This window comes from Pleurodeles waltl, chromosome 3_1 (genome assembly GCF_031143425.1).
Source record: "Pleurodeles waltl isolate 20211129_DDA chromosome 3_1, aPleWal1.hap1.20221129, whole genome shotgun sequence".
Lineage (NCBI taxonomy): Eukaryota > Metazoa > Chordata > Amphibia > Caudata > Salamandridae > Pleurodeles > Pleurodeles waltl.
Window position 1 is genome coordinate 1967192040 of NC_090440.1, and position 15482 is coordinate 1967207521.

A 15482-nucleotide genomic window follows, 5' to 3' on the forward strand; every position below is an offset into this window, starting at 1 on the left:
TGTATTGTCCTGTAACATTATGAAATGTGTGCAGATTTATGCAAATGCATTGATCAAACACTGTATTTCCGATGCCTGGGTTGGCTATCACCAGGGCCACTGGAATTATATGATTGTGTGCTGCAGTGTTTTTCACATAGTAATGGATTTGCAGCATTTGCCACAAAATCTAACATCTGCTGCACAATCTGCAGATTTAAATAAAAATGGTTCAAAAGTTACTAAAAGCGCAGCAACACATGTTGGTGCACAGCGCAGGGCCCCTTTGCAAATGTTGACTGCAAACCTTTCTTTTGATTGTTCCTACATTTAGGTGTTAAGCTGGTACTAATGAGGTACAACCTAAGTCCAGAGAGTGTTAACAAGTGTAACAATGTCAAAATAATGAAATACTATCACAAAATGTGTCATATTATGTCGCATAATTTGCCTCTTCTGCCTGCATAACTTAGTCAAATTTGGACATAACTTAGTCAAATTTGGACATAATTTGGACCTCCCCTGCTGCTTTTTTTTAATGGCCCTATCACCAATGTATCCTCATGTAACTGTTATTCTTTATTTGCCATTTTTTCTGTCTCTACTCATAAAAATTGAAAATTAATTAAAAAAAAATATAATACAAGTCAAACGAGAATGTTAAATACAGAAAAGATAATATACTTCAGTATGCTTAAGTAAGTGATATATAGTAAGTGATAATAACAACAAAATAACTAATAACGCTAGGCAAACTGTCTAAAATGAAAAGTGGCTTCTCCCTGTTATCCACGCTGTAATCCAGCCCTTTATTACTTAGATAAAAAACATTTGGCCGATTCACGAAGGTGAACTTAGACATTTGGTCTAAATTTAGACCAAACGTCTAATTTTACGATTCTTGGGAATTCACAAAGGGCATTTACAAGTATTATCTTTACGTCTGCACTTGGATCCATTACGTGTAAATGTTAGACAGAGATACCCTTCTAATATCTAAATTGTATAGTGTGAAAAGATAAAATCTCGCCTCCCCTGTTTCAGTAAATGGTGTGATCCTAGGCAACTACAAATACTCAAAACACAAGCCCTAAAAAAAGGAAGTCGGGGGGACTAACCAAGTGAGGCAGTATGCAAGTGACATCACAATGCACGACATCATGGTGTGTGACATTGTACTTGGCATCAGAACCCATGGCCTCAAAGAAGGTGTCCTCAGATCTTAACACCTCAAGACATATGTTTGGCAGGGCTATCATGAGTACATTTGAGAGCTTTACTATATTTAACAAATGAGATTTTGCTTTGGGGTTGTGCCAAAAAAGTTAGGCAACCTTGACACAAAATCTATGCCTCAATTTATAAATGTATTTTTTAGTCGTTCTGCCACCAAGAAATCCGCACAAGGGAGAAATGTGGCAGTAAATCAGTTCTGCTTAATGGTTGCAAAGTCTGCATTTTAAAATATCTTGTGGGGGTTAAGGTAGCTGCTGAAGAGATCTTTGTGTGCCCAGTATATCTCAGGGAATAATAATAATAATGTGTATGATGTAAAGCGCTTGGACACACGCATTGGATTAAGTGGCGCTATAAAAGAAACAAAACAAAATAGTGGTACTTAAATAGTTATTTGGGTAAATACTGGGGCAGACCAACACCTCTGACATTCTTACAGTGTATACCTATCTCTTATATGCAGGGACTGAACAAGTGAAAACCATGTCTGTCTTAGACACCTGTGAAGTAATAGCAAGCTGTGTGCTTTTGTTTCCTCAATAGCACTAGATGTGAGGCTCCAAATTGCTTCCTGCTAGAATAATCAAACAAAAGGAGGCCTGATGGCCCTTTAATTTCACCTTTTGCAATAATTTACAATCAGAAAGCCCTCTTTCATGCTGCCCAGAAGGGATGCAGGCGCTTCTGAAAATGTCAAAATACATTGGGACGAATTGGCCCTGAAAGATAGAAGGGAGAGGGGAAATTATTTTGTCGCCATGACCCCCCCCCCCCACCCTCGTCCCCATGTACACCACACTCCAAAATCTGGGGGGATACATCCCCCGCACCCCCCACACTTCCTACGCCAATGCCTCTGCATGAATTTGAAGTTGTTGCAGTGACTAGATTTATTGTTATCCAAGCCATGCATTATCCATGTTGAACATTAGGGTAGGAGAGGCAAACTTTTTGCAAAGAGAAACTTCTATCTTGACAGGATAGGGACTTTTAGCTTTTAGAAGGTTGTTCTCTTACTTTCTTTTAGGGCACACACTTTTTACCATGCATTTTATAATACCAGGTGTTGCTAACTTGTATTAAGAACAATTTACAAACAACTTGAACCAACTCTATTAGGGCTAATTCTGCATAAATAATTCTGGCAATAAACAAATCCAAGAAGGTAGTTCATGTGCAGAATACTCCTCCTAGTCATACAAAGACTTCAGAAATTGGAAAACAAAGAAAGAAAGGCATTTTAATTTCACTCTAGTACTTCTTTCTACAACAATTTCTATTTTTTCCACTGTAGATTCAATATTTCCTGCAACGGCGCCCATCCTTGAAGTCTTTATTCATCGACAGTTACAGTGAGGTTCTTTTGTAAGTTTCCCTTCATTGACTTCTGAATTTAGCCCTCTGCAGCTGCATGGATTCTGAAGGAAATTGAAAATCAGCTGAGTTCCTTCTGCCCACCAATGTACACGTTTCTAGAATGCCCTGAACAGTATATTGCATAACATGTATATTTCCTCCAACTCTTGCTAAATTCTCCTAGCAAGAATAACAGGAAATATATCTAATTATGTATGAATTTGTTTGTGCAAATGGTATATTAAGAGTGTTTTTGCTTCGAATCTTGGAAAATAGTATGTCTTCATTGCTGCACAAATCGGATAACTTAACCATTACAAACTATACCAAATGAACATAAGCTTCCCCAGAAAGCTATTGAGAGAGATTTATTTTGTAATGTTTCTAAATTATGCATTTATATTGTTTATATTATTTCACTGTACAGCAGGTTGTAAGATGAATGTCGAATGTTGCTGAAGATACTTATTATGCTAATACATATATCTTAATAATCCTAATGAAAATATATCCTGATAAACAGTACAAAATAAACCTATGTAAATTTATCAAAACTATATATCTTAGCTAAAAATTGGAATATAAACTTCTAGCTACAAGTAAATAAATTGTCTTCTTAAGTGTTGACTCTTTAGAATACTTAAGTAGTCAAACACTTTGAACTAGATTAGGAAATATAAACAATATGGAAGGTGTGAGTGTCACCTTCCAAACTGAAATCGAATTTGCAGAATATCTTTTCTCCTCTAGAGTCTCTTCGTGCAATAGTGCTTGGTGAAGGTATGTAGGATGTGTCACATCGTGACCTTGAAGTTGTTTAGTAGATACACTGCCAAACTGACAACAGTAAGTAGTGCTATTCCTCCAACAGTGTGCAATGATGAACTTTGGAAAAAGTAAGAGAAGAAACAGATTGATTTCCGCAGGATTTTTAGGCATGAAAGAAAGACCTGTTCTCCTAACAACCTGGCCTTTGAGGAAAACATTTTGCAGCATAAATAATTCTTAGCATTTACATACCGGGGCTATATCTCAAAATGCTTGTATGCTTTATTTAATGAAACATTTTACAGTTTAGCATTATGGATAGGCTCGTAGGAATAGCCAACCAATGAATATATAACCATGTTTCATTACTATGGATGGACTAATTTATAGACAGGTAGAAGTTTCTGAATATAATTCTCAATAAACCCATTTATGATTCTATACAAAGCAAATATAACCTATTTCATCATGCTCTACATAGGTAAATAGTTATGATATGTGCCTACATTCTGCAGATGTACAGCCTGTAGAACTTGTATTGCAGTCCAATTTGAACAACGGTTTGTGCAGAAAGGTACAGATGGAATGGAGGATCTTGTGACATCATTCTTTTCAGAAATATTCTATGTGATTAAAACGCTCCACTATTTTAAGATCTTTACATAGAAACTGCCAGATGTATGCATGGTTTTGTGCATTGGTGCATGTAATCTACTACTTGGAGCATCTTGAAGTTCTTCAAACTCTCATGTGAGCTAGAGACAATTACTAGTAAGTAAAACGCATTGTATGCATAGTATAATAGTTCCCCTTACCAAGTATTTGCTCATAATTAATAGGTGCAAGTCCAAATTGCCTGATTTGTAGCAGCGTAGGAGCATGTTGCAAACTGACATCGTGCTTCAGTGTGGTGCCTTCCACCTAGGACGAGAGTTGTAAAGGTCTAGAGGCTACCTGTATGCAACAGGGGAAGCAGGCTTGCTTCAACATGTATTGCCCATTAACTTTGCAACCAGCGACTTTTAGTTTTAAAATTAAGAAAACGAAAGTAGAGTGGGAGATGGAAAGTGTACAACAACCTGTTATATAAAGCTTTGAAAGGAGAAGGAAGATCCACCCATTGGGTTTACCATTGTGAAAAAGGGATATAGAGATCTAGTACTCAAACTGTTCTGATTACCACTTGTGGCCACCTTCCCTGAATGCAAAATAAGAGGTTGCAAAACAACTGTCTTTAAAGGTGTTGTCTTTGTTTTGTCAATATGGGATCCTCTTCTCATACCGAGTAGGAACTACTTAGATTCAGATGCAGTGTTGCAGGACGTGGATGGACAGTTTTAATCCTTTTCACTGGAGCAATTTGGTACCATACGAATACCGAACTTCATGAAAAGGCTGTAAGCAAAACCCTGCACTACTGAGTTAACTGTCCAAAGTAGTAAACAGAAAGGCAGTAAACACCTCTTTGAATAATTATTAAAGTTTTCTATTTTTTAAATGATTGCACTAAACTCTTCCTACTACTTTGAAGTCTTTTAGGCCTCACGAGAGATTTTGCAATTGGAGAGGGTGTTTCTTTAGTCCTACAGGGGTTCTGTGAATATTCACCACAACAAAAGATCTACATAAATTGCGTATAGAAATGTAGGTGGCCGTGAGAGCTAGAGCTCTTGCCCTTAGTAGCAGGGAGTCATAACTTTGCTGCCTTAATCCAACTGCTTGTTCTAAAAAGGTACCTTGATACACGAAAGTATATAGAAGGCTCCTCCTGTGATCATCCAATGATCTGTTATTGGAGATAAGTACAGCACAATAGAGCGATCCTAAGGGTGAAACTGAGTGAACACCAATAAATGGATGAGACAACACCTCAGTTGTAAACTCAAGATCCAGAAATGCACCCATTCAAACATTTAGTAATATCCTTTAGGTATATTGAGATTAAATATCTATTGAAAATCCAGAGATCAATAACAGACATTACCTCGATATTTAAAGGTTTATTTGCTCTTTCCTTCCCTACGCCTTCCTAAAATGCTACCCACACTATCATTGCTTTAGGGGTGATAGCGTAATAGTTTTGAACGTTTATTGGGTTGCAGAAACACAAGATTAGTTTGGAACCCAAATGCATTTTGTACAGATGACCAATGTCTATTTTTGTAAGGTCAAAGAAATTGTGTTTTTTTTTCAAGAGTGGTAACTGTTGGCAAGGAATAGATATCAGTTACTAGAAAACCGAGCATATATCCTTTACTCTCTCCGCTTATTAAAAGGACTTCTTAAGGTGTATATGTAACTTATAATGCTAATGTACACACTCACAGCAAGAACAAAGTAGTTTCTACAACAGAGCAATTTCTTCTTTTGGAAAGCCTAAATACTGTAATGCCCTGCTTTGAGCTCTCTAAGGTTTATCCGTCCACTTAAAAGCTACAACCTCCACCACCTTGGCTTATATTAAAAGAAAAAAGTTTAGAGTTGTAGAGTTGTGAGCATATATATGTTTTTGGGAGCCCTGATGTCTATAATGGCGGCTAGGATCAGCAGTACCAATGTGGCGCCATCTAGTGGAATTAGCCAGGTTAGGTGCCTGATCATTAATAGGTATGGCAGCTTTCTTTTAAAAATCTATCAATATGCATGTTGCAGCATGAGGGCGGGTGTTATCAAAAGCATGGGGGCCGGGAAAGAACGACCCATCTGTTTCTCCTTCTGACTGACTTGAAGCTGACACACCATTTGGGCATTTTACCATAACAAAATATAAACAAATATGCATTTCTGCTAAAAAATAAGTCTGCAAACATGACAACAGAATGACAAGGACTCCTTTTACTATACAGTTTCCTCAAGTCTCTGTTCCTACTGAATGCTGTGGTGTGTACTTCAACAGTATGTGGCCTACATAGTCATATGTTTGTCCTTGAGTTGGGTTAACAAGCTGTACTACAGGTGACTGACACTTTGAGCACTTTAGAATAACAGAATATAAAAAGTATGAATTTCTGCTGTATGAAGTCTGCAAGCATGGCAACAGAGTGACAAGGGCTCTTTTTACTATGCAGTTTCATCCAGTCTCTGTTCCTGCTGAATGCTGTAGTGCTGTACTTCTTAGGCATGCAAGAGTATGTGGCCTCCCTGGTCATATGTTTGTCATTGAGTTGGGTTAACATGCTCTACTACACCCGCGGCTTCCAGCAGATGGGAATCTACTCTGTCATGATTGAGAAGGTCAGTATGAAACAGCTTCCTAAACAGAATGCCCACAATTACTTTTTTAAAAGCTATGTAATGCCACTGTGCTTAAGTGATTTATTGTGATGTCCTAAATTCATACTAGCACAAGAAATATACTGATACAGCAAAAAGTAGTGATTTTTCCAGTCACAGCCCCAGAGGTGACTACAGCCTTATACTGAAGGATATATTCTGGAGCTAAATATTTATGATGCTTCATTATAAATAATAAGTTACCAAACATCGCCTACATATATTTCTAATAGTATGCATTGCTTAAAAAATGTAAAGTACATTTTAATTCCTTAAATTGCTGTATACACCTACTTATGATTTTCAAATAAGCGACAGTGTCATAGAGAAGTAGCAAAGGGGCTGCATTTAGGTTTTTGTGAGGCAGAAGACATTCCATTGAGTGGTGGGCTTCCTGTCCAGCCAAACCCACATTTCCTTGGCCACACCTAGAAGTGAAGGAACTGCATGGTCACCACCGGTAGAGCCTCTGCTGGCAGTAACTCCAGATCTGGCAATCCCTACACCACAGGACAGCCAAATCGTATTTACGGGCATCCTACTGTAGTTAGGATGGGGAGACCATCATTGATTTTTACTGCCTTTGTCCACCTAGTGAGGTGTGGTGGACTCGGCTATCTGCCATGCAATGAATGGCAGTCACAGGCAGGGATAATGAAGGATGGTAGTAACTCCTGATCTGGCAGTCCGTCCACCACAGGACTGCCAAGTCTTAGTGGTAATCATCCTCTTATTTAGGTTGGGGAGACGTTCAATGATTTTCACTACCCTTGTCCACCATGTGAGCCATGGTGGACTAGGCCACATGAGATGTATGGCGGACACAGGCAGGGAAAATAAGGAATGGCTCTGACTCCAGCTTTGGCAGTTTTGTTTTGTCTAAACAAAAATGGTTTGCTGAGTCACTTCTCTAAAGAAGGCGCCCACCTTCAGTGTTGTGGGGGGAGCTGGCATAGCGGCAGCCCCTTTCACGGCACAGAGGTCCCCACCAGGCTTGGGCAGATGCTCCGTCACCAGGCTGGCGGAGGCTATGGCAAATGTGCCAGGTCGAAACAGCCCCCATCTGTAGGAAGTGACTGACACTAAATCTCATTGACATTGTTAATAATAAGAGCTATATGTAACTTGAATTTTGTGATACATTGTCAAAATTCAAAGATGAATTTGTCCAAGAAAATAGTGTTTTGTGGTTTCCAGTAGGCAGAGTGTACTGTACTTACCAGAAAACAAGCTGAACAGGAATAACAGGGAATTAGAGGACTGTTGAAGCATCACATATTTGTCTTTGACAACAATCGAAGGTCTCATGGTGCTTCCAAAGATGTTGATCTTGCTTTTATCTTTTCATATGAGTCAGGATGTCTGTTCAGTGACAGATTAGAATGTGTGTATCTATATTGTATTTCTATAGCACAAGTCTAGCCAAAAGACAGCGGGCGATGTACGGGATAAAAGACAAACATAGGGGGTCATTACGACCCTGGCGGTTGGTGGTAAAGCGGCAGTAAAACCGCAAACAGCCCAGCGGAAAAAAAAGTAATGGAATTAGGTCATCCGCCACTTCACCATTCCGACCACCATGGCAGTGAAGACCACTGGGCTGGAGATTTCGGTCTCCAGCCCGGTGGTGGGCACTAGACCGCCGACGGTATCAGGACCCTGCATACCGCAATGGATCTCAGGTGGTTGGGAACCGCCATGAGATCCATGGCGATAGGCACAATCAGTGCCAGGGAATCCCTTCCCTGGCACTGATAGGAGTCTCCCCCACACTCCGCTACCCTCCACAAATACTCCCCCTACCCTCCCTCCCCCCTGCAACCCCCCCAAAGGTGGCACAACCCCCCTCCCCACCCGACCCCGAACATGCACATATACACACCCCTACACGCACACACCCCCAACATGCAAATGTACACACCCCTACACGCACACATACACCCCGACAACACATACCCGCACACATACAAACAGACATGCACACCGTCCGACCCGCACACATTTCCCATACACACAACACCCCCCGCACGCATGCACTCACTCATTCACCCCCTCTTCACTCTCACACGCACACCCCCATGCATGCACACAACGCCCCCCCACCCCCTTCCCTAACGGACAATCAACTTACCTTGTCCGTTGATCCTCCAGGAGGGGACGGGATCCATGGGGGCAGCTCCGCCACCAGCACTCCGTCACCAGAACACCGCCACACCGAATCATGGGACGTGATTCAGTGGGCGGTGTTCTGTTGACGTGGTGGTGGAGGTAGAGCAACCTCCACTTTCCCGCCGTTCGCCAGTATGGCTGCTGGCAGCTTTCTGTACGAAAAAGGACGGCGGACTGCCAGCGGTCATAATACGTGGCACGGAAGACCACCACCACTGGCGGTCTTCAGCACAGCGGTATCTCGGCGGTCTTGCGAAAAGACCGCCGAGATCGTAATGACCCCCATAGTCAATGTGTGATAGGACAGAATGCAAGGGTATGGACAGCTATTGCATAGAGATATAGCGTTTTTTAAAGAGCTGATTTCAATTCTTACCTAAATTGGAGCAGCGTTGGTGCGGTCCTGATGGATATGTGGGTGTTGTTCCAGATCATGGGTCATAGATGAAAAAGGCATGCTGCCTTGTTGTTTTCTTTTTTACACTTCTAAGTCTGCAGTCTGTTTATGTGCTACCTGTGGAGATGGTGGTTCAATTATGGCAATGCTTTGGAATGCAAAGCCATTTCCTGCATATGTCCAGATCTCATTTTAGAGTTTGATGCTAGCTGATCTGAATGGGTCCTTTGATTTGGCCAGCTCTCAAAAGGAGGAGCATGCCCAGAGAAAAGCCATGTTGCAAACCAATTATTTACAGTAACTTTTGTTTGCAACATCAGGCTTTTTAAAACACAAGAGAAGGTGTTACATACAACTGTGAACCACTCAGGTGGTGTTGCAAAGCCATCTTTTTGCCCTGTTTATCCCCATTTTTTTTGTTGCTGACTTGTGCTGATGATAACTGACTCTGACTGTGCCCTGGACTCTGTTAGCCAGACCCAGGCCAGTGCTATGTTAAAACACACACTTGTTGTAAGAGTACCCCAGGTATTAGGGTACCCTTTCGATTGTCTTGACAGACCCTGTAAGTCACTAGCATATAATGGGGCAAGGGTGTACAATCTGCCTATAAGCCCCTATATAATAGTGCACGGAGATTAGAGGCCCAGCAGAATTTCTGCACTTGCTTGTGTGCACTGCTGTGTGCTTCCTGTCCTTTTAAATGCAAACCTGCCTTGTACCTTGTCTTTAAAAGTTACATTCCTACCATTTGCATGACATCCCCTGTAGGCCCCTAGTAAACAATGTGGCAAGGGGGGGTGCCAACCACCTATAAGACCCTCGTACATAATAGGGCATGGAAGTAGAGACCCAGCAGAATTGCTGCCCTTTGCATGTGGGCACTGCTGGAGGTTTTCTGTCATTTTAAAATGCAGCCTGACTCTGCAGACAGCATTTACAATTCGACTTTGGTGCTGTGGGCACTTTAAATGTAATGATCTACCTTATTTTTACATATTAGGTACCCCCAGGATCTCCCCTAGGTATCCCAGGGGTGGGGGGTCATGTAACCATAAGCAGGGGTCTTATAAAAGATGTTTTATAAACACGAGTAAGGGAACAACTGATCATTTCATTTCCCCCCACTACAGATACTGGCCTTCAAAGGCTATCATTGCTATATTGTATTTTCATGGTAATAATAGTAAGGAAAAGCGCAGAAAAATAATTCAAGGACTTAAAAGATTTGTTTTGATAAATCCAGCAATTTGACATTGGTGAATTTTTCACAACTTGTACAGAAAATAAGTTATAAGGCTTTTCTTTCTATAAGCCGAAATCCAGCCTTCTGACTGCCCCTCTGATTGCTCAGTGCTAACAGGATTAGCAGAGCTGCTTGATTAAGTGATAAGTGGCTGTCCAGGGGAGAGCATATCTGGTGAAGGGCAGCTCGGGGCTACACAGGAATGCATGAGCAGTAGGAGGTGTAATAAAACATACAGCCTCAAAGGAGAGCAAGACAGGAGAGAATGCCAGATCACCTAACCCCCACCTTCTGCACTCCTCAGCCAGATACTAGGCTTAAGGAAGGGATTTGCAGATGTTAGAAGGAGGAGAGCTATGGAAATGAGCCACACTGGAGGATGGTTTAGTCAGCTCTTAGTTTCAGACATCATGGATTTTGGAAAAATTGTGCTTTCTGTGGCAGGCATATGCCACACTTTGCAGGAAGTGGTCATGCATCTGGGCGTCACTCTGCATGCTATTGGTTGGGCGCCCCCCTTCCTGATACCCAGGAGCTGGAAATAAATATGTGAGAGGTGCATAGCCGCTCGGATCTGCTGCCTGAAACTACAAGACAAAGAAGGACTGCCCTGCTGGAATCTGTACCCTTGGCCTACACTTCTAAGTGAACTGTGCCTGCTGCACAATCTGGTACTACAGCCCTGGGGACAGTGCCTTGCTTCAAGAAGGACTCAGTAGTGGACTCCCTGCAGCTACAGGTTAACAGAGCTTCACTTGCAAAAAGTCCCCAGCCTGGAGTGCATCCAGTGGTCTTTTAAGAATTTGGCCAGGTGCATTGCGGGAATTGTGATCACACTTTCCAAGGACCATCAAGGAGATTCCGGATCCTTGGATTTCTGTTTTGGACCCTCTGTACCTGCAAGGAGGACTACAGGAAATGCCTCCTGAAGATTGGAAAAGTTTGGAGAATTTTGGTAAAATTGGCGCTTTGTGTTTCTAAGCACTAGAAAGTGTTTATTCTTTTAAAATTCAAATCTCCAGTTCCAAAGACCCACCTGGAGATTCCAGACCCTTGGATTTGTGTTTTGGACCTTTTGTACCTGCAAGGAGGACTTCAGGAAACACCTCCTGAAGTTTGGAGAATTTTGGTAAAGTTGGCACTTTGTGTTTCTAAGTGCTAGAAAGTGTTTATTCTTTTAAAATTCATATCTCTGGTTTCCTACATTGGATTTTTGTCATTTTGGTGTCTATTTACTCATAAAAGTATAACCTATTTTTATAAATTGGTGTGGGATTTTTATTGCGTGTTGTGTCTCACTTATTTACTGTATTGGTGTTTTTGAATGCTTTACACTCTTGTCTCCTAAGTTAGGCCTGCCTGCTCGGTTATAGCTACCAAGGGTTGAGCAAGGGGTAATTTACTGGGACCTGTACTGAACCTATATTTGGTTGGTGGCCTTAGTGCCAGTGGTAGGTTCATAGTTACCTAGGGGTGGCCTGTCCTTTAGGGCGGAGGGGCCACGCCCCCCCACCTTTTCCCCTCATGAAGAGTGTCTGTCAGGCTTAAAAAAGGTCAGCCTGACAGACACTCTTCATTTTCAGCTCAGGCAGCCAGGAGCAGACATGGAAGATTTGCGCAGATTCCTGGCTGCCTGAGCTGAACTTTGCTGGGCTGAGAAAGGCACAGCTCCTATGGGCATGACCTCCTTGGCTCAGCAAAGGTGCCTCGATGCCCTCCCCCGGGTGACAAGGAAAGCGTCACCCATTGACTTCGCCCTGGGCGCTTCACTATTAAGCCCTGAAGCGCCCAGGGCGAGTGTCAATCAGTGATACCTCGTCACAGAGTGGGGTGGGGTCAGCAGTCTCACTGGCCCCCATCCCACTCTGTGACGAGGCTGGGACTGTTGCCTTCCCTCATTGGCTGACCTATGGTCAGCCAATGAGGGAAGGCAGCAGTCCCAACCCTCCTGGGACCTCCGAGGCTGAAGGTAAGTGTGTGTGATTTTTGAAAATGAATGTTTGGTGCATGCGTGCATGTTTGAATGTTATGAATGTTGTTAATGGATGTGCATGTGTGTGAAAGAATGAGTGTGTGTGTGTGTTATGTTTTAAAATGAATGTTTTGTGCATGCGTGCATGTTTGAATGTTATGAATGTTGTTAATGGATGTACATGTGTGTGTGAAAGAATGAGTGTGTGTGTGTGCTTCCCGCCCGCCCCTCTCCCTCGTAAAGCTGCCGGCCACCACTGTAGTTACCACTGCCAATAACCCACTTTCCAACAGGTGGAAACACTTCTATGGAATGGTCATGGTTAACTAGCATTGGCAGCATCATTAAGATCAGAATAACCGACAACTACATGATTTGATCTTGCTGAGTCAGGTCTTTCTGCATACACATTTCTGCTTTCCATGTGAATTCTCAGCTTCCATTATTTTGTGGTTGAATGCTGACACAGAATCACTGATCACATAGAAAACATATCTACTCCAAGTACAAACCTAATGCTGCTTGCTCTTATGTGGCTGTTTTCACACACACAATTTCATCAAGGGTGTCAATCAAGTACAAATACTATACATAACACTGTTGGCTCTCCTTTGCATGGGGGAGGATGCATGCCTTGCTAAACAACCTTTTTTGAATGAGCACAGCTGATGGCATCATCAACAGGTGACAATATGTAAATATGGCGCTGCAAAATATTCGGTCATTCGTACAAAGCACCGCTGGTTTTTTCTACTCACTACCCCACTGTATGAAAAGGATACTAATATTGGGCATAGGTATCTTCCCTAAGATTGAGAGCAAACAATCTAAGAATAGTATTACATGCAGACTATTTGGTACTGATTGGCCAGTGCCCTACTGATCTGCAGAGGTAAACAGTTTGGGGAAAGTATAACAATCTTCATCTAAACTGTGCCCTCTCAAAACTCATATTGTTTTGGTGATGTCATGAAAAAATTCAAGTGGTCGATAAGTGGTACACTCGTGGAATTAGCCAAATAATACTGGTATGTAGGAATAACTCTTACATCTACCCTAATTGAGCAATGTGAGTAGAACTTCTCACATCTGAAGTCCAAAAGATAAGTACAATCCTTTAAAATCTGAACCAACGATAGGTGACCATTCAAATGATTCTCTCATATTAACCTTTGGCAAACAAAGTAAGCAAATCAAGGACAGCTGTCTAATTGAATGTATTGAGAGTAATCAGTTGCATTATTTCCTAAACATTAGTAGAACAACTCCACAGGTGTTACTACATGTAGGGCCAGATGTACAAAACAAATCTGTGGTCTTTTCCACATACAAAACGGTATGGTATTTAATAATGTTTTGCAACTGAATTACGGTTGCAAAACATTAATGTTTAACCAACTACTCAGAGGTAGTGGCAACCATTTATAAATCGGATGAAGTCCCATTGGGGCCCCTCCCACTTTGATATTATGAAAAATATATATGTTTAAGAGCAGGCAGTGCTCCCACAGATACCTGTTTTTTTAAATGCACCCTGGTTTCCTTAAAGGAAAACGGACTGCATTAAAAAACAAAGGGTTAGCTATACTGAAAAGCAATAACAGAACTGGTGGTTTGCTGAACCCATTCAGCCACCATCTTTGGGATGGCTGTGATTTATGATGGGTCACAAACTGCGACCTACTTTTATAATATTCCTGAGATAGGTCGATATGCAACCCACTAGGGCTAATTAAAGCCTCTTTAGTTTCTTACATTAGAAATTGCAATTTCCTAATTGCGATTCAGTAAGTATTGGAATTTGGATATAGCAATTGTATATCTGGCCCTTAGAGATAATGCGGCCATCTGCAGTAGGTGACAATGCAGGGCTGCTGTATTTGAAACTCTTGAATTAAGCCAAAGAAAGCTCTCTTAATAATCAGGCAACATTTAGCTGATGAGCCGGACCTGGCCCTCTGCCTACTCCCTTTCATTGTCACGGAGACAGATCAGGAGTAGATGACCCTCAGTCAATAGTGCAGGAGTTCGCCCTTTATTTCACCCACCTCCACGCTGATTGCTCAATACCTGAGGCTGAATGCCTCCATCCTATTGTTGAGAATCTAATACTTCTTCGAATAGCCGACAATGACAGACAAGAACTGGACAAACCCATCACGGCAGCTGAAATCATGACCCCCACAGGGGCACATCCTACTGGGAAAACACCAGGCCCCAATGGTTTTCCATGGGTATTGTACACAAAATACACCTCCTTGCTATCTACTCCCCTACCTGCAATGTATAAGGAAGTGCTGAGAGTGGGTGAACTAGTGTATGACCTTCGTAGCGTCACAATCTTTATGAACCTTAAACCACAAAACCCCCTGAAGAATGTGGGTCTAAAAGGTCTATCTTCATTTCCAATATGGAGTTGAAGATCCAGGCCAAAATCCTTGCAAATGGACTAGTAAAGGTTGTTACATTCCTTATTAATCCTGACCAAAATGTCTTTATGCCAGGTCGCAGCACTAAACACTATCTTTACAAGATACACAACACGATTGCCCTCTCTGAGGGCATGTCGGACAGTCGGACCTTCATCTTAATTGATTTCTCTAAGCGTTCAACTCAGTTGGTGAATCTTGTTTGGCCTCCTGGCGCGGATGAACTTTGGTCCCATCTTTTGCGGCTGGGTATGAATGCTCTACTCAAGCCCCTGGACGAGAGTCTGGGTCAATGGGGCAACCTCCCCAACCATTCCCATTGGACGGGATATGCGTAAGGGCTGCCCTCTCCCACCCCTTTTATTTGCACTCACCATCGAACCCTTGGCAGAATGGATCCAGTGGGAAACACAACTATGCGGTTTCAGGTGGCCTGACAGCCACGAGGACCGTGTCTCACTCTATGCTGATGACTTGCTTGTTTATGTGAGGGACCCTGCAACTTTGGTCCCCCATCTCTTACACATGCCACAGGTTTATGCTGATGCTTCTGACACTACAGTGAACTGGTCCAAATCTATTTATATCCCCCTTTGGGGCCCCTACAATGACACGTGGGCCACAACCCTGTTTCAATGGTCCACAGTACAGTTATGC

The 15482-nt window shown here is 42.1% G+C and overlaps 1 protein-coding gene across 1 annotated transcript in view; it reads left to right on the plus strand.

The window, feature by feature from the left end:
- LOC138283491 (transient receptor potential cation channel subfamily V member 1-like) overlaps positions 1–15482 on the plus strand; it is a 366031-nt gene that overhangs the window by 177963 nt on the left and 172586 nt on the right. Inside the window, exons 9-10 of the mRNA XM_069221435.1 lie at positions 2510–2580; positions 6408–6573. Of these exons, the coding sequence (XP_069077536.1) occupies positions 2510–2580; positions 6408–6573 (237 nt within the window). The remainder of the gene's footprint in view (positions 1–2509; positions 2581–6407; positions 6574–15482) is intronic.